The 17,914-nt window shown below is 48.1% G+C and overlaps 1 protein-coding gene across 1 annotated transcript in view; it reads left to right on the top strand.

The window, feature by feature from the left end:
* The first annotated feature begins 3,212 nt into the window (after positions 1-3,212).
* P3H2 (prolyl 3-hydroxylase 2) overlaps positions 3,213-17,914 on the top strand; it is a 62,876-nt gene continuing 48,174 nt past the window's right edge. The window contains exon 1 of the mRNA XM_053952258.1: positions 3,213-3,668. Within this exon, the coding sequence (XP_053808233.1) occupies positions 3,213-3,668 (456 nt within the window). The remainder of the gene's footprint in view (positions 3,669-17,914) is intronic.

Here is a 17,914-nt window from a genome sequence, read left to right as displayed (position 1 = left end):
CCCTTTAATAAGGGTATGTTGTACTTCTCCATCTGACTCAAAGCTCTCTATCTCACTAAGGTACATGGCTGAAAAGGTCACCTGTGTTTCATCTGGAATTATAAAGTTTGTCCATGATTAAATATGAAAGCAAGTCTACAAATGAAACAGAGAGGGCTTGAAACCTAGGTCTGCTTTTACAGTGCATGCTGGAAAGCCATTTTGCAAGTAATTTTAAGTTTTGCTCTTATCTTGTTGCCAAATCATCAGTGGTTTGACTCACAAATCAGAGTTTTCAAGAAAAAAAAAATAAAGCTTCAGATGAACCTATTTACGTAGGAAAAGGTTTTTCAAAAGAACTGCACAGGGGCCAGGATCAACATCTGAACACGGGCTGAATTGTTACATTTTTAGAATTATTCCTTTCATTAAAGGCATGAGGGATATCTCAGGCATCTTGGGGCCTGATTCAGAGTTGTGACATCCTAAACCAGTAATTGCTGTGCTGGGTGAAACCCTCTCTTTATATCTGCTTTGGAAGCTTTGCTTCCAAACCCAGTTCCTTTCCAGCTCCATGGAGGCAATCCTACCTTGCCTATGATGCTGATGTCTGTAGCAGCAGCACTGCTGGATGTTATGGTGCAGATCTTCTGCAAGAACAAGACTCACAATAAAGGGACCAGCAAACTTCTTTCCATCTGCTCGCAGCTCTGGCAGCGAGCAGGCTCATGAACTGAAAGTGGTTGTTCAAGCAACTGCGCCGAATGTTGGAGAGATACCCTGGATTAAGAGCCTCGTATGTGCCAACTCTTGTTGCGCTCTTTGCTACAATTAGCTAAAAACAGACCACCAAGGTGAGGGAAAGCCAAATGTCTGTGAACAAAGAAGATGTGACTCCAGGCAGGGAGACTGCAAATTGGGGCGGTGGCAGTCTGGTCCCAAAGTGAGTGGGTGCCTACAGAGAAAACCCTGCAAGAAGGGCAGCAGAATGGGTCAGAACAAATAACTTTTTCTTTGCTGTTTTAAAAAAGACTTTTAATGAAAATAAAGATCTGGACCAGAACATGCAGCAGGGTGAAATAAAACATTTTGTTTGACTTCTTTCTCTCTCCAGTCACTCAGGTTCTTTCTGCATTCCTTCCTATGCAGGGCCTCAGTTACCACTGCAAGCACAGAGATGTTGCTGACTTGGAAGCAATGTGGAATTGGGTACAGCACTTCTGCAAACAGATCATCTGAGATGTACCCTTCAGAACATTCACCCAGGGAGCCAAGCATTTTATCCCTGTGATTTGGAGCAGAGCTCTCCCCAGCTCTAAACTTCTGCACTCACCAGTGGCACCTCTGGAACCCTTGAGAAGGTTTAAGTGGCCCTCTCATAATGTCGCCTCTCCTCCCAGAGGAGTGCTGATAAACTTTTCTTTGCAAAAGGCTTTATCTGGACCTGAGACCTTTGTTCTGCACAGGCAAATGGTCACAGTATGTACCCCTTCCACTTCAGATACCCTTTCAGGGCTGGGCTCTCCTGTTGTGATACCCTCCCCAGCATGCCAGCCAGGCAGAGAGAAGGGTGGAGGGACACCCAAACCTTTAAAACATTTTGTGCCAATTTGCAAGAAAGCAACAAGGACAATTGTTATGAAATCTTTGCCAGATGGGAAAGATCTTCACCAAGAACTCTAGTAATGTGGAAAAAAACTTCCTTTATGAGAAACTGTGGTAAACTGACTCCATAATCTGATCACTTGCCCAATGAGAGGCTGTTGAGCCCTGTTTCTCATCCAGGACACAGCAGTATAAACAAGGCATGATTTGATCAAAGTCACCGGAGCAGCAGAGGGGGATGCACAGCATGACCGTGAGGAACATCTGGCTTATTGCAATAACAAAGTCTGGACCAAGTGGATTTCAAGCATCTCACATTTGCAGCTGTTTTAGTCTATGAGAAGATAGGCAATATCTGTAGAGATATCACTGAAATGTCTGAAAGAAATCAGGCCACAATGCCTTGTGAGAGACCCTACTGAGAACAGCGCTGTATGCACAGACTTTGGAGTAGCAGAACATCTTACAGTGAAGTATGTAGCCAAATCCAGGGTTTGGTCATTCCCCCTCACTCAGGAACAACTGATTTCAGCCAAATTAACTGTGTTAATATGAAAAACTTCTTGGTGACAGGTGTTCAACACTGAGATTATTTAAAATGCCAACTAAGATTTTTTTTTCATGTGTCACCAGTCTGCATTGCCAAGCATCTCGTCACAAGAAAGCATTAAAATTCATGCAAAAAAAAAAAAAATTAGTAACATTTTTGGCAGGGCAGGGCAAGGCATTGCAGCATTGGAAGAGAGAAATCTTGGAGGAATCGAGACAAACACACAGCTGGAAGCTGAAAAAGCTTCGCCAGCCACTCACTGTGCCCATCCCAGATTATTTATTTGCAGAATCCCCGAAGGCAGGAGGGTGCCGGGGTAAGAAAGGCGAGTGGGGTGGAGAACCCAGCGAAAAACGGCTCCAAGCAGCAGCCTCGCAGGGAGACAAAACCAAGCATCCTTTGAATAAGGCCGCCAGCGCGGGGATGCGGGGCGGCAGGAGGAGGTGAGAGCACGGCAGGGAGAAGCGGGAGGAAAGCCTGGTGCCGCTGCTGCCGCTGACATCACCCCGGGACGATTCACATTTCCCGACGTCACTCACAAACCCCTGCGGCCGCGGGGAGCGGGGATGCTCCGAGCAGCCCCGGCTGCTGCCGCGCCCCCTGCGCGCCCCCGGCTCGCTGCGGGGGGGCCGGGGCCGGGCCGGGGCGCGGGCGGGGCGGGCCTGGCCGGCGGCGCGGGGCCCTTTAAGAGGTGCCGGCGGCGCGGGAGGCGGCACAGGCCGGGCGTGCATGGAGCCGCGGCCCCGCAGCCACCGCAGCCGAGCCCCGCGCACGGCCCCCGGAGCCCGCGGCGCCCCGGCCCGCCGCACCGAGCCCCGCTCCCACTGACGGACCCCCGCGTCCCATCATACCGAGATTCATCGCACGGATCCCCGGACCCCGCCGGGCGGACTGCACGGCGCGCACTCCCGCATCCCACCACGCCGGGATCCACTGCACGGCGCCGCTGCACGGACCGCACTACACCGAGCTGCACTGCGCGGAGCCCCGGACCCTCCCGCATCCCGCCGCCGAACCCCGTGGCCCCGAGCGCGCCCGCACCGCGCTGCCCACGGCGCGTCCCGGCGGCGCGGCGGGCATGGCACCCGGGAGCCGGCGCGGGGGGGCCCGGCTGCTGCCGCTGCTGCTGCCGCTGCTGGTGCTGCCGGCGGCGGGCGGCGGGTGCGCGGCGGAGGGCGGCCCGCTGGAGCCCTTCGACGCGCTGTACGCCAGCGGGGTGGAGGCGTACTACGGCGGGGACTTCGCGGGCGCGGCGCGGTGCCTGGAGCGGGCGCTGCGCAGCCGGCGGGAGCTGCGGGCGGCGCGGCTGCGGTGCCGGCGGCTGTGCCGAGCGCAGGTGCGGCTGGCGGAGCCGGGCCCGGGCACCGGCGGGGACCTGCCGTTCTTCGGCTCGGTGCTGCGGCGCGCAGACTGCGTGCGGCGCTGCGAGGAGCCGCGCCTGGGGGCCGTGTCCCGCCACCGCGCCGCCGAGGAGGTGCGCGCCGACTTCCAGCGCAGGGTGCCCTACAGCTACCTGCAGCGCGCATACATCCAGGTAGGCACTGCCCGGCCCCCCTTACCCGCCCTCTCCAAAGGGTTCCCCCCGCTTCCATACTCCCGAACATCCCAGGTGTGCCCCCTCTGCCATCTCTCCCCAGCCGTACAGGTATGGTTCCCCACGACGTTCTCTCTGGTGTGTGCGGTCAGTGGTCATGTCTAGTTCCCGAGACAGGGAATCCTGGATGGCAACGTAGATTCTCTCCAGTTTTTGTTAACCTGTGCTTTTCCTGTGTTGTTTTGAGTAGTTTTTCTATTTACTCTGGGGAAAGGATGTTTTTGTTTTACTGTAACACAGTATAATTATGAAAATTGTCTGCCTTCAGTTTGCAGAGGAAAGCCCCAGAAACCCCTCAGTAACCTCCCAATGCCCTCTGCCACAAGTGTTTCCCTTTCAGACAGCCTGAACTGATTCCATGTTTCAGGAGCTGGGACTGTAGGTGAAGCTGGAAGGTACATAACTTGTGTTCCACGGACCTGATGGTCATTGTCCCGATGTGATGTGAAATACTTCACAGTATTTCTGCAAAGTAACAGTGTGCAGTCAGTATTTAGCAGCTGCTGACATCCTGAGTATCATCCTCTTATCCCAGTAACTTCTGCCTTATAACTGGTGCCTTCCCTGAGAAAAATGGTGTTACTCTTTGAACTTCCTTGCCAAAAAGAAGAAGAAAAAAAAAAAAAAAAAAAAAAAAAACAGAGGAAAAAAACCCCAACCTCCTCTCACCAACCCACACCATGATAATGGTATTTTTCTTATTCATTCAAGACTTGTGTTCTGCCAAGCCAGCTACCTGTAGTAAGTCTTCCTGTTCATGACTAGTAAGGACAGAAACTCTGGGAATTTTGTTTCATGCCAAGCAGAATGTTTAAAGCATTTCTGGAACATCTCCCTGTGGATTTCTGCTTTATTTGAGCACATTCATAACCTTTTAGTTGCTATAGGCAACTTAATAGGTGAAGACCTGTGTAGCAGAGCACGCTATGTGCTAGCGAGGGTGATTCTGCTGAAATCCATTTCTAGGTGGAGAAACAAACATCTTTCCTAGGCAGTGCTGGTGCCTGTGGTGCAGTTCTTACACAGCAACACACCAAGGAGGCAAACAGTCAGCACTCTGAAACCCAGTGGAAAATCATAGCTACATTGCTTTTTCTATGCTTCCTTTTCTGTCATTGCCTTAATGTCAGTTTTACAAGTGAGGGACTAGAACTGCATTGGCTTAAACTGTAGTGGCCATGTGATACATAGAGTTCCTGAAAGAAATCCTGGGGGTGAACTGGAACTGTAATTTGGCTTGTGTGCAGTGCTAATGCAGCTGATGGTCCTTACTATAAAAGATATTCTATGTAGTGTCAGCATCTGTGGGAAGTGACGCAAAATTTGTCATGCTAAAAAATTAAGTGATTTCTTAATCTGATTTCAAAGCCTTTTTCAGACTCACTGATGTCAATCTCACTGAAGAACTTTCCTCTAAATTAAATAATAGAGTTTTTGTGTCCCACTTCAGTAAAATTGATATATAAAACCCCAGAAAATTTTAGGGTATGGGCTGTTCTTGCATGTATGCTTCTACTGAGACTGAGTTTATTTTCCTCATTTAAAATGGCATTCTAAGCTTATCAAAGCAATGTGTTGAAAACAGCCCCTTTAAAATTTATTTTATGTGTGACTCATCTTAACTTGCTTTTGCAACATCTGGGGATTTTATGTTCATGCTAACGCTGATTTCACTGCTCTCAGATGGAGTAGTGGATGTTCTTATCTGCATGGCTGTCTGAGTGTCGGGCATTGGAGCCAAGGGATGCTACTCTCTGATTAGACTTGTTCATGTTTTTAATACCTTTTTCTTTAATCCTTACTGATGCTCTTGGGTTTTGTAAGCAGCACTCTGACCAACCTGGTCCCTCACAGCACCCTGCAGTGATTTGTCCACGTCCTCACCTGGCTGCTGCCTGTACCTGAGCTCTGCTCCCAGGATTGCCCTTCTGCTCTGGCTCAACAAGTCTGTGCACAGGAGAAAATATCCCCCCATGGGATTTGCCTGCACTTGCACCAAACACGAGGTCTACTGTCGTACACTTGGATGTGAACCATCCCCTCATGCCAAGGCTGAGTGCCAAGGCTTTGGCATGTTCCCTGGGGGTTGGGATGCATCAGCTCCACACCCTCTGGGTTGGCTTTGGCTGCAGCATCTGCTCCACATTTTGTCTGAAAAGAGGAGCTTCAAAGTGGGGCTTCTGCAGAGCCCCCCTGCCGTGCTGTGGGTGCACAGACAGGCTGCACAGCTCGGGGGTGGCCACTTCACCCTCGTGTTTTGCTTCTTGAAACCAAAGAGGAAATGAGATGAGGTTCAACACCCTGCTGTGTACCCTGTCCAACTCCTCCCTGGGCTGCATCACGAGGCCAGGATGCTGAGCACTAGTACAGAGCACTGGGAGGATGGCAGGGTTTGGTGCCATTTGTGGTTTGAGAGAAGAGCAGCAGCCTGGAATGTGCTTCCCACCTCCCACTCTTGTTGACCTCGTACTTGTTTGTTTCTCAGGAGGGGAGAAATACATCCCGTCAGGAGGCAGTGACAGAGCAAGGAACAGATGAAAAAAACCGAAGGGTTTGGCTCTTGTGCAGTGCTTTGAAAAACGGTGCTGAATATACATGAACTAATTCTTGCAACACTCCTGTGGGGCAGGAAAAGCAAAAGCTTTCAGTCCTGCTGGACAGATGCACAGCCAAACACTGTGTGTGCCTCTGCTGTTGTGGGAGCAGCAGAGCCACCCAGATGCCCTGGGAGCAGGCAGGGCTCCCCACTGCCTTTTGGTGCCCTGGGAACAGGCTGGGGTCTCCCACTGCCTCTGGTCCCTCACTGCAGAGCAAGCACCAGCACAGCCTGGCCCCATTGTGATGATGTGAATGAGACTCTGCAGTGAATTGCTGGAAAACTGGTGCTAGATTTGGAAGTTTTGGACTTTTTTTGCTACTTTTTTTTTTTTTTGCTTTTTTTGGAATTTTTAAAACTGGATGATGGCAGCAGGTGCACTGGGCTGCATTGCTCCTGCTTCTGAGTAGATGCTGAAGGTATTCTTGCATAGAGCATTGTAAAAGGGCAGAGAGGTGATGTTGTGTGTAAGTGAAATACCAGTGCTATCCCTCTACAAAAACATATTCTATCAGCCTTTGGTGTGATCACCCTCATCATCCTATCAATTATTTCCTAATTTATCCATACTTTTCTGAAACAGAAACAGTGGTCTTCTGAAGGCCGTTTTTCTATTTCACCGACATGATCTGAGTGTTTCTGGTGACTCTGGCATGATGTGAGGGGAGGCTGTGATGCACTGCAGGAATGGGACAGCTTGTGGATTCAGCTAAGGGTTTCTGTCAGCTTTGGGCTTGGGGTCAGGCTCCTGAAGTTGACTGCAGACTCTATGGACTGTAGACAGATTGCATTGGACAAGCAACCTAAGTCCAAATGTGTTTGTGTGGCTTCTCAATATGTATTTAAGTAGGAAGACTCCTCCTTTTCCTAGGAGAGCTGGTGTTTTCAGGTAACTTGGAAATATAGTAGGTGCATCTGTTTGAGTCAGGGTGAGAAGGTATGGAAACAGAAAAGGAGGTGAAAACATGCAATGCATGTAGTGGGCTCTCCAGCCCACAGTGAAAAGGTTCTTCAGTGGGTTTCTGCTGTCATGCCCCATGGGCTGGACATTTTGCCAAATGCTGGTGAGTCTCAGTTCTGTGCTGGCTGCTTGGTCTTTGTCAAAGAAATAACCTCTGGGCTTGGGAGGTGGGTGTGGTTGGATCACTTTGCCCTCTTAAATATTTTATTAGTCATGTCCTCCTTGCTTTGCTGCTGTAGTCATCTTGTTTCTGTAAAAACCTAGCCTGCAGGCCATGACGTTCCTAACCCTGCTTTTTGGAGTTTTTCTAGCTCTGAGAGTGAGTGGAGGAGGAAATGTACACAATGTACAGCGTGACAGTGTTTGCTGCTGCGAGCTGCTGACTCAGGAGCTGTGCTGGAGCTTGCCCTGGATGGTCTGCTATGAACCCTGTGACAGAGCATTACTTCCAGTCCCCAGTCTAACTTCTACAAGTCAGCTTGGTCCAAAAACAAGTAACCTGGAAAAGTTGATCACTGTGTCAATTGCAAAACCAAATCTAGTTTCTCTTCTACTTACTGACCCTCCTCTTGAGGTCTCTTTCCTTTGTCTCATCCTGTTACCAGCTCCAGCATTCCCTGGCCTGCTTGCTGGATTGATGGCTATAGCCTGTTTTAATTTTCTGTGGATATTGGTGTGCTGTTGCTGAGCACTTCCTCCCAGTTTGTAAATACTGAATTGCAGTGGTCTTGTCTCCCCACATGCCTGAATGCCCTGTTGCACATCAGTGAAGCATGGCAGGAATTGTACGTATGTAGTCTGTAATCACCAGCCTTGGATCTAGATGGGAAAAAGCCTTTTAGCCTGTGCTTGGGTTTAAAACAATAAATAAAAGAAGTCCCCAGCACGTTGGACATTGCTTCTCTCTTAGTAATGCCAGATTGTAGGTGGAGCAAAAGGGGCAAGAGCCTGACTGTGTCTGGCTTATCCTGTCTTTGGCTTGAGCTCTCCCTTGTCATGTCTGAGATGTTCTTCAATTCTGTTACCATCATGACTTCATGTGTTGCAAGCATAAAACAATGTTTAGGTTTTCCGCATTGTAGGAGAGACTGTTTATTTGTTCTTTAAAGCTGATTCTTTTTTTTTTTTAACAAGGTCTTGTTTAGGGAAAATTTCCACTTTCATCTTCAATGCTGGGTTTTCCACACTGCAGCAGATGGGGCAGTGCTGGAGGCACCGTGTCCTTGGTCACACTGGGCTGTCCTGCCCACCCACACCACCAAGATGAAATACAACAAGCACAATAATCACTTGATAAAAGACCACAGGAGAGAAACAAAAGTGGGACAAGTGGGAGGCCAAATTTCAGAAACACTTGTGATACAGATTATTGTCTGACTCCAGTTCTTCCTTTGTAAACTCCCTATTTATGACAATCCAGACCCAAGGGAGGAGAGCTGTGTATGTAAACCTCAGCATTTAACCTCTCCACTCTGGTGGTTCTGTCCTCTGCCAGTGCTTATGTGATCTCTCCACGAGCCACATTTGGGTGTCTGAGTGCCTGTACCAACCCTCGGGACAGTGGTTGTTGAGACACTTCAACCAAATCCTTTCCACCTCGAGTAACTACGACAGAGATGTGAATCACCTACCTAGGGGCTGTGGAGTTATTCTGGATTCACACCAGTGTAGTTGCTTAGGGAATTTCGTTTGTTTCACTCAAGGACTGCTGTTTTCCATGCACATGTTGCTCAGTTTTCCTTTGTGCCACAATGCTGCATGGACCTAAGCAGATAATGCGGTCCTGTCCTGGGATAAGCCACAGCCTTTGGGGAAATGTGGTTTCACGTGCAGCATCTCGTGGGCAGTGACACAAGATAGTGTGTAAAACTTCTTACTTTAAAGTCTTTGGGGGAGCAGCTGTTTCTCACCACAGGCACCACCTGTCCTGCAAGGCCTGCCTGTGCAGTTGGTCTTGTTTTTGCAGGATTTATGTGACATCTCAGATGAAGACCTATAGTAAAACTGTCATATAATCATTATTATTTGGATTTTTACTATTAGTGGTGTTTATTTATCTTCAATCTTGAGAATTGGTATTACTCAGATACTGGATAAATAAACAGATCTGAGACTTAATCTCTTGGAACGTCTCTTTATTTAGATTTTCTGAGAAAGCATTCCTGCTCCTCAGCAGAGGGTAAATGTTAGTGCTCAGAATGTTAAAATTATTTAGGACAAAAATAAACTCAGTTTATGGGGATGGAAAACTTTTGAGTCTTGATGGTTGGGTCAGTGTCCTGGGTTTAGAGCAGGATATTTAGTCCTGCCCTAAGCCCAGGACACTGACCCAACTGCCCCTGCTCCTGTTCTTGCTGATAATTTCAAATGAAATGCTTCTAAAATGTTTAGAGTTGAAAGTATTGTCAGAGAGGGAAAGAGGTGACCCAGTGGTTCAACTCTGCTGCCAGCAAATGCAGACTAGGTGCATCTTTCTCATGAAGGTGTTTCAGTGTCTTCACAGGACTCTCAGTCTTGACTTTTTGGACTTGAGCATGGGCTTGTGATGTACTAAAAATTGGACTAGCTGGTTATAGTGATTTTCTGTTGGTTTCTTTGGTTTTTAGAGTATTTGGTTGTTTTCTTTTTTTTTTTTTTTTTTTTTTAATAGAGCAAATCCAAAAGCAAAACTAAGGTGTTTGCAGTTTGCCACATCATTTCAACTGGTAGTAAATTAGCACAGCACTGCCCAGCAAATCAGGACACAACCAGTAAACACCTACTGGTCTTAGACCCACTAAGTTCATTTCATACAGCCTCGTAACCATCCATTTGATAGCCAGGGCTACTCTTTTTGTCTTGCTAAATTCCTCTTTCTCACTTCATAGCTATGCAGTTGTGCCAGGGCTTCAAAATATACTATACAGAATAATATAGAAAAACATACTAATTATAGACCCAGTGCAGTGGATCCTAGCCTGCAATATTTTGCAGTCTTTTGGAGAAAACAAAGTAACCCTGAATTCCTCCTTATTTCTTGGCAATGTCTGGTGATGTGGCTTGGATGATGGATGAGACAGGTGTGACTCACATGGTTTGAATGGATTTTTTGAGACCTTGATCTAAAGGCCTCCCAGTGCAGGTTAATATCCCAAGTGGGATAACAAAACTGGGCACCAACAGTGCATGAGAGCCCAGACTCCTGCTGCTGGGATGGGACCCAGGAACCTGCCCCTTCCCTGTTCTTGCATCTCCTTAGTTTCTCGTGGTCATTGCACTTTCCCCTGCTGGCTGCTCCTTGGCAGAGCCTTGCTGCTGAACTGCCCTGTCCATGCGCCTTGGTGTGCTGGGATTTGTTAAGTGGCTTTTTGAGCTGCCTGTTAAATCTCATCCATACGTCCGAGAGCTCTGCTCTGGCTTCTGCAGAGCCCTTTTGTTGTCCTTGGCCACAGGAATAACAAACGGCAGCTGATGATGAACTGCATGTGAATGAGCAATGCAGCTTAGCCCTGCTAAGCAAACTTATGCCCAGTACTCTTGAGTTGTGGCTGAGGTTTCAGCAAGGATTATTCCAATTTCTTGTACAACTGGTGATTTCATCGTGGATGGCACCAGCAGTGGTGAGAAACCATCCTGTCAGTAGCTGTTGCTTTACTGCCAACCTCCTGAGCCCTGCTGGAGCCTTGCTAGCAGGATTCTGGGCTCAAAGCACTGCTGGACGTCTGGAGCAAGGAACTGAGGGGTTATTTATCTTAGTTTTTTCCTTTGGAGGTGGTATGAATTAGTCATTGTGATTGGGTTTGTTCCCAAGGAGTAGGAACCCCTGTACTCTGCACAGGGCATGTTTCCATGTGTGTAGTCTGGACTGAGGCCAGGCTGAGTTGGGATAAATCGATGTGAACCCGGAGTGACCCAGCTGAGGGCCGTGGAGTTTCTCTCGTAGCACTGGGGAAGCTGAGATCAGGACTTGGCCAGTGTGTTTCAGCAGTAAGGGATGGCAGGAAGGAGGGCACAAACTTCCCTGGATGCTTTTGTTTCCAGCCAATGTATCAGCAATAAGGTATTGACATTTTTATTTCTTGGCCATGAGCTGGTGATGACTAATGAAGGCAGGGGGTCTGCCTGTGGGTGGGTTCAGGCAGCAAAGAGCTGTTCCTCATCAGCCTGTACCTCCCAACCAGTCCTTCTCCTTTCCATGACAACTGGTCAGTTAAACAGACCCTCCAGGGCTGACGTCAAGGGTCAGGGATTTGGCCACCAAATAATTATAGCAACAAAAATAGCATCACTTCCCCACCCCTTCCTTCCCACATGATCCTGCTGAATCCCAACTCATAAATGTCCTTTTTTTTCTTTCTTGGATGAGAAGCAAAGCCCACATGTATTAGTTGGAACATATGGCAGGGTTTGGCTGCAGTCCATAAGTTGCGAAGGCCAAATATTCACTTGTAGCTTCTTGTTCACTTGAAAAAAAAAAGAGGAGAAAAACACGTTCTTTCAGGGTTGGATGAAAGGCTGAGTCTGTGCTCGTGCTGGGATGGGAAGCAGATAGGCTGTGGGACAGCACACTGACCGTGCTGCTGTGATGGGGAACGTGTCCCCTCGCAGCCATTGAGAGGTGGCCTGGTGGCAGTGGCCACTGTCCCCTGCTCCCTGCCCTAATGCTGTTTCTCAGGTCAGGCAGAGTTTGCAGACAGGCTGCTCAGGAGAATGTCATCAGCACCAGGGGTGCAGAGCAGTCAGCAGGTTTTACATGTGGGTTAGCCACAGACAGGAGAGAATTCTGTCCTTGCAGCACTAAAGGTTTTATTAAGGGTCATGGGAACATCTGGGAGGGCGCACAAAATTTGTGAAGGAGAGGAAAATTAAGGAACATTGTCAGAAATTGACTGTCTGTACCACCAGAATGTACCTGGTGTACCCAAATTAAAAAAAATCAGAAACATCATAAAAATGCTTGTTAGACACCAACATGCTGCTTTTCACCATGGGTTTCCCAAAGCAGCTGCAATGTTGGCCTTGATCTCACATCATATCCCTGCAGAAAGATGAGCCTGAAACCGTCCTGTGTCCTGTCAATGTTAGAGGTGGGAGCATATGAATCCACAGAGCCTTTTGCCTGAAAAAAAAGGGTGGGTAAATCCTGCCTCAGAGTATTGCAAGTAGGGCACTGCCTACACCCACAGCTCTGTGAGGTCAGAGCTGGACTCCCGAGGGTGCAGTGGGGAGATATGCTGAAGTTCATTGCCCAGGGCTATGAGTGCAACTTCTTTTGAAGATGGAGCCAGCCATATTCCTTCCCAGGAAAGATCAGTGGTGTACAGAGAAAAGAGCTTGGAAAACATCCTTCAGAATATTTGCCGAACGTGTTGCTGTGACTGCCCAGAGACTGAAGCACAGTCTGTTGGTTGCCTTGCTTAGAAAGCTGCTTTTAAAGTGGTTTTGCCAAGGCACTGCCTGTTCTAAGGTTTACATATATTCTGGGGCATCTGTGACCTGAGTTACTCTATGTCTTTGGAAGCAGATGAGAAACTGCAAAGTTTCATTTAAGTAGTCTGAAAGGAAGCTTTTAGTGAAATATTTTAGTGAAAGGGAGGAAAATGTTGTCTTATCCCCATTTTTCCCATTTATGGAGCTGCTGGTCTCTCTGTTGCAGGGGCTGAGAATGGATGGCAGTTTTCTTACCTGTGGGCAGCACTGATCCTGGGGATGTGTTTGCAGGATCTGTTAACCAAGAGTTGTGAGATGCACTGAGCTCCAGAGGTGGGTGAGGAAAGGTTGTTTTTGTAGAGGGAACTCATGCTGCTTCGGGAGAGGCTTTTATTGCATGGTGATGCAGAGTCCTGACCTGTGCTGCTGAGAGCAGGTGGTTGGGGCAGGGTTTTCTGAGTGAGTGGTGTTAAATATCTTTTAAATGTCTTTTGGCACATGGTTGTTCCAGCCCTACTCCATTTTCTTTAACATAAGTGTTGCACCCTGGTACACAGGTGACTCTGCTGCTTCCCTGAAGTTGTCACTCCAGGGTCAGTCACAGACTCCTCCAGCCAGCTACCTTGGCTCACTGCGGTGCTGCTCAGTAAAACCTGGTTTCAGCTTGGATCCTGCTACAAGGCAGGCAAATACCAAATAAAACAGTGAAGTGCCACTTGAAGAAGCAGCTTGTCCACTCAACTGTCAACTGCACGTCCCTTCTCTGCAGCCTAGATTGGCTGCAGGATTGTGGTAGCTCACTGCAGGCCTGTGCTGTGTGTTGTGAGGATGCAAAGGACATCCTCAGGCTCCCCCAGAGCTCTTTCCTCAGGTAATATCCATGTCTGGGCTGCAGTCTCCAGCTGAGTTCCAGCTGAAGCCAGGCTCGGACCGGCTTCATGCAGCACTTTTACCTGCATGGGGGAGCTGAAGCTGTTGCACCCCTGTCTGCCATCAGCATGATCTTTGTGTGCTTTCCCAGCCACCCTTCCTGCTGCTGGGGTTTGCTCTCCACTATCCCAACTGGCAGAATCTTTCTCACTGTACCCTGAGCATTCCTTGACCAGACTCACCACCCTCTAAAGGGGCAGATCCTACGCACACTCAGTGCTTTAATGCTGGATTCAGGTCTCATTCCTGTAGCCTCAGTGACTTGGGTGTAACAAAAGCTCAACATGGGACATCAGTGCCTGGTTGCTCCCCAGTGCAAGCACTGTGAGAGCAGGCAGCTCTGCAAGGCACTGCTCTGTAGAGGACAAGGCTTGTAGCTCCCCGATGGCCTGGGATGTGCAGGGAAGTTAAAGTTTCGGCAGCTGGACTCTTCCCTGTGATAGCTGAAGCTCTGGGAGTTGGAGTAGGCTATGATTCTTTGAATGTTGCCAAACTCAGATCTGAGCTTAACAAAAGAGATTTTCCCATCTTGGGAGACTCATTCCAACCTGATTACTGTTTGGGTTGTTCAACAAAACAGTCCCTAGAAAATTACTTTTGCACTGCAGCACAAGGCTTCCCATGGTGGCGTTTTTAACTCCAAATCACTGTTTCTTTGATCACTGTACTTCTGTTTTCCAAATATATTTTTGGATCCTTGCTGTGAAATCTGGCTAGATGACAGACTCATAAATAAACCATTTTTAGCTTCTAATAGTTTTTGAATCAAACCAAACCAGGTAGAGAGACCTGAATGACCATTCATCTGGACTTTCTCTTTGAAAGTTACAGCTCTTAAAGTTGTCACTGAGTTGCAGCAATCAGTACACTCAGCTGTCGTGAAAAGCACAGTGTAGAAGCCATAGTGTCCTTCATGATGCTTTTGAGAAGTATTAGATAGTGAAGGTTTGCATGTTTCAGGCTTATTGTTTACATTCCTGTCCCTCTACTGCTGTTTTTCATGGGGGATGTTACAGCTCAGCTCCTAAGTGGTGGAGCCCTGCTCAGAAAGGGTTCCAGGTCTTTTGGGATCTTCTGTGCTGCTCTTTGGGGTTGCTTTGGTATTGCAGCCAACCTGTGCTGAATAGCAAAATCTTGCTAAGTAGGATTAGCAGCTGAGCTCTTGCATGCTCTAGGTGTGTGTTACTGGCTTTTCTTGTGTGCACAGATGTGCATGGAGCTGGGGAGATGGACAGGAAAACCCTCCTGGTGTTTGCTTGTGCTGCACACCTGAGATGGGAGGGAGTGCTCAGGTCTAAGAGCTGGCAGTGCTTAGCCCCTGAGTGAGGGATAATTTCATTGGGCTAAGAATGCACTCAAGCCTAGAAAGGACTGTGTTTGGGAAGTGATCAGGATTACTGTGCCAAGTGAATGCAGATGTTACTATCAGTGCTTTTGAGTGCCAGTTGGTCAATGGCACAGCTGGGTCAACAGTGCATTTTATCAACCACTTTACTGTCCGTCTTATTTAATACACTTAATGGCAGCTTTGGAAGTTATTCTCTGCTATTGAGGGGGGAGAGCTAAGGCCAGACAACTGAGAGTTCAATTGTGTTTAATTTTGGTGTTTGCTCTTGAGTCCTAGGGCTGGAAAGGTAAAAATTGTAGGAAGACAAGGAAGGGAGAATCTGCTTTTATTTTTATAAGTGTTTTCTGTGTCAGGAGGATCATCAGGTGTTTTGGAGGTTATCCCCTGTTGCAAAACTGCAGTAGAATTTTAGCTGAGCTGTATTCTCCCTTTTATGTGCCAGCAAGCTTGGCCCTCTGCTCTTATCTACACTTAGTGCTTTAGGAGTCCTGAACACGGAAAACTAGATCTGCTTTTACTTAGCATTAGAAGCCAAAAAGCAGCACTCAGCCATCTCTTGTTTCAGAGCCAGGGTGCTGCTGAGCGCAGTCAGAGATTTTGTCCAACCAGTGACAGGTGACAACAGAAGGATGTCAGTGCTAGGGAATTTCAGACAGAGATATGTACCAAAGGCTGCTGAAAATAGCAGGGTTTGAAGCCTTCTGAGCTGCACACTTTGATCTTGGTCCATTCTGAGGACAACTGCTCTGACTGATGGACTGCACTGTAAGTTGGTGATGGATTTAGCAGAGTCCTCACAGGTGTCTGGATTTGAGACCTGCTGATATTAGCAATAAAGCTGTGTAAAATGTCTAATGGTGTATCTGTCCTTTAATCTGAGAGCACTGAGATGGAGGTTGTTAGGATAAATGGAAGGGAGTGTGACGCAGCTTATTCAGAAAGAAAAAGAGCTGAAGTGGTGCCTGTATTTGCTGTGGACTCACATCTGTTCTAATGACTCAGGTTGATGCCTGATGACTTACTAAAGCACAGCTGCTTTGTGCACTGAAGTGTGTGTGTTGAATCCAGCCTGTTGGATTTTTGTTCTGCACAGAGCTCACATGGGATCTGGCAGACCTCAGGCTTAGACGTAGCAACAGCCTGATGGTCCCAACTGTGTTTTATTTGGGAGCGTGTGACCCAGACACCAGAACAGTCCGTGAGGCAGGGCAGGAATGGCTGGGTTTGCTCCAGCCCAGCACTCCATGCCCTGATTTGCCCATCTGTGGAATGGGTTTGATGTGCAGTAATTACACACCAGGCACTCGGAGTTGGGAGACATGGCTGACATCACATGTTTGGGGAATGGCAGATGCGCTGCGTGGTGTCCGTGCTCTGTGAGTCAGTTCCAGCAGGAACAGCACACATAAACAGTAGCAGATTAATTAAAGATGTCCTGTTCTGCAGAAGGCCAATTATGGAGCAGTTTGCTCCGAGTCAGTAGTGCTGCCTGGCTTATTAGCAGGGCATGAGCTGACTGCCCCCTCAGAGGAGAGCAGTCATACAGCTGTGGCAATTCGCTGTCACAACTGTCCTGTGCATGAAAGAGGAGATGTGGATGTCAGCCATGCAGGTCCAGGCTCGGTCAGCTTCCAACCCTTTGTTGAAGCTGCTCCACAGGCAGTAGAGCAGTGTCTGTGTTCCATACAGCAGACATTTGCAGTCAGGTGTTCTTTACTACCTTTGCAGAGATCTCCTTGGCTTCAGTACCATTGGTATTTTTATTCCAGATGTTTCACCTTGAGCTGCTGCTGCTGCTGTTTAAAGGACCCTCAAAACCTGATAATATCCCTGGGACCTGGGGAAATCGAGCATTTCAGATGAGTGGGAGTCCAAAATCATCACCAGGCTGCAGAATAATGGTTGTCCTTGTTTTAGGCCTTCAAAGTCTGATAGGATCATTGTAAAAAAATGTGACTCAAGGGTTTTCTTTGGAGTGGTTCCTGAGTGACAAACATTTTCTGGTTGGGACCTGGACTGAGTGTGGAAAGCCAGCTGCCTTGTCCAGGGGCAGCAGCTTTCATTTCACAGGACTCATCTGGCTGAGGATGAAGGATGAAGTGTCCTAAATGTCCTAATGTCCTAAGCTCAATCCCATCCCTCTGTCACATCACTTTATGGCCCAATGTCATTAATCCCATTCTATAGCTCACCATAAATTACCCTGTGAATCTTTTCTACCCACATCCCTACTTCTTTCTGGTGAACCTCACCAGCAAGACCCCTACAATCAGCATGAACTACTGCAAGGAGAGTCAGACCCATCAGCCATAGGGCTGAGCAGGGCTGACAGCACATCCTGTCTCAGCTGCACTGCTTGAGGACAGTTGCTGAGAGGGATTCTCCCTTTCCAGCAAGGTTTTATCTATTTTTCATATTGTTTTACTTTAAACAAACAAAAAAAATCATTGCTGGAAAAATAATTATTTCAACATCCACTGAGATTTGTTTTGGAAAGCTGATACTCTGCTTGATTTCAAATTCACGAGGTGAACTGAAATTTCAGCTCTGGAGCATATTTCGCTTTGTCTTCCACCCATGGAGAGCTGAAAGAGAAGTGTAAGAAGAAAAGTGGGGCAGGGAAGAGAAGTGGCAAAGGAATCAGGGAAAGGAGTCACAGTCATGTGTTTGGCAGACTCCTGTGCCAAACTGTAGGAGGAGGTCATGGGGATGCTGTTGTATTGAGGGGCACTTGCCTGTACTAGGGTTTGAGGAGGGTAAGTAGCGATGGGTTGGTTTGTTTTGAAAGGAGGAACTTGCCAAAAGGTTGGATTTGAACTTCTTCCTATAGAAAACTGCAGCAAGAGTTCCTGCTGGGGCTAAAGCAGCCAGGCAGGCTCACTGTGGCTGGGAAAGAGGGAGCTGATGGTGATATCTCACAGGGTCTCAACCCTGCACAAAGC

This window comes from Vidua chalybeata, chromosome 10, assembly GCF_026979565.1.
Source record: "Vidua chalybeata isolate OUT-0048 chromosome 10, bVidCha1 merged haplotype, whole genome shotgun sequence".
Taxonomy (NCBI): domain Eukaryota; kingdom Metazoa; phylum Chordata; class Aves; order Passeriformes; family Viduidae; genus Vidua; species Vidua chalybeata.
This window is presented reverse-complemented; position numbering and strand designations above follow the sequence as displayed.